General features: G+C 45.7%; 1 protein-coding gene across 1 annotated transcript in view; it reads right to left on the bottom strand.

The window, feature by feature from the left end:
• Positions 1 to 534: 534 nt before the first annotated feature.
• Positions 535 to 619, bottom strand: part of FAM222A (family with sequence similarity 222 member A) — a 26,033-nt gene continuing 25,948 nt past the window's right edge. The window contains exon 4 of the mRNA XM_005424112.2: positions 535 to 617. Coding sequence (XP_005424169.1) covers positions 535 to 617 — 83 coding nt within the window. The remainder of the gene's footprint in view (positions 618 to 619) is intronic.

The following is a 619-nucleotide window of genomic DNA, read 5'->3' as shown; positions in this document are numbered from 1 at the left end:
TTTGTATTTCATGGTGAGGAGTCTTTTGTAAATGAACAAATCTATTAAACACAGAATTACACAGAGTGAATAATGGACCATAATAATTTTGGAATTGTTTGGGTTTTTTTTAAAAAAAAAAAAAAAAAAAAGAGAAAAAAAAGGAGGTATGTGAGCACCCCAGTACCGCGACCCAGAACCAAGGTAGAACTGACAGTAAGGGGGGAAATAAAACAGCCTGGATGTGTGAGAGCCAGGTGTTCCCAGGAGAGAGAGGCTGAGGGGGTCCCGAACCTCCTGGTTGAGTGGGAATAGGAGCCGTGGCCACTGTGGGGCCGGGTGAGAGGAGGAGGATGAGGAGGAAGAGGGGTGGGAGGAGACTCTGTAGCAGCCAACACATAGATGTACAGCCTAAGTCAACTAAAAAAAAAAAAAAAAACCAAAATTAAAAAAACCAAAAAATCTGTTCAAGTTTTCAAGTGTTTTTCTTAAATAGCCTCCAGACTGTCCCCAGTTATTAGCTTTAATCAAAGCAGTGCAAGTTACGGACTTCAGCTACAGGTCAGGCGCCAGCTCCCTGCGGCCACACGCCGGGCTGGGACTGGCCACCACTAGGCTGGCACTGGCCACCACGGAGCCT

The sequence above is a fragment of the Geospiza fortis genome, unplaced genomic scaffold, assembly GCF_000277835.1.
Source record: "Geospiza fortis unplaced genomic scaffold, GeoFor_1.0 scaffold145, whole genome shotgun sequence".
Classification (NCBI taxonomy): Eukaryota; Metazoa; Chordata; class Aves; order Passeriformes; family Thraupidae; genus Geospiza; species Geospiza fortis.
This window is presented reverse-complemented; position numbering and strand designations above follow the sequence as displayed.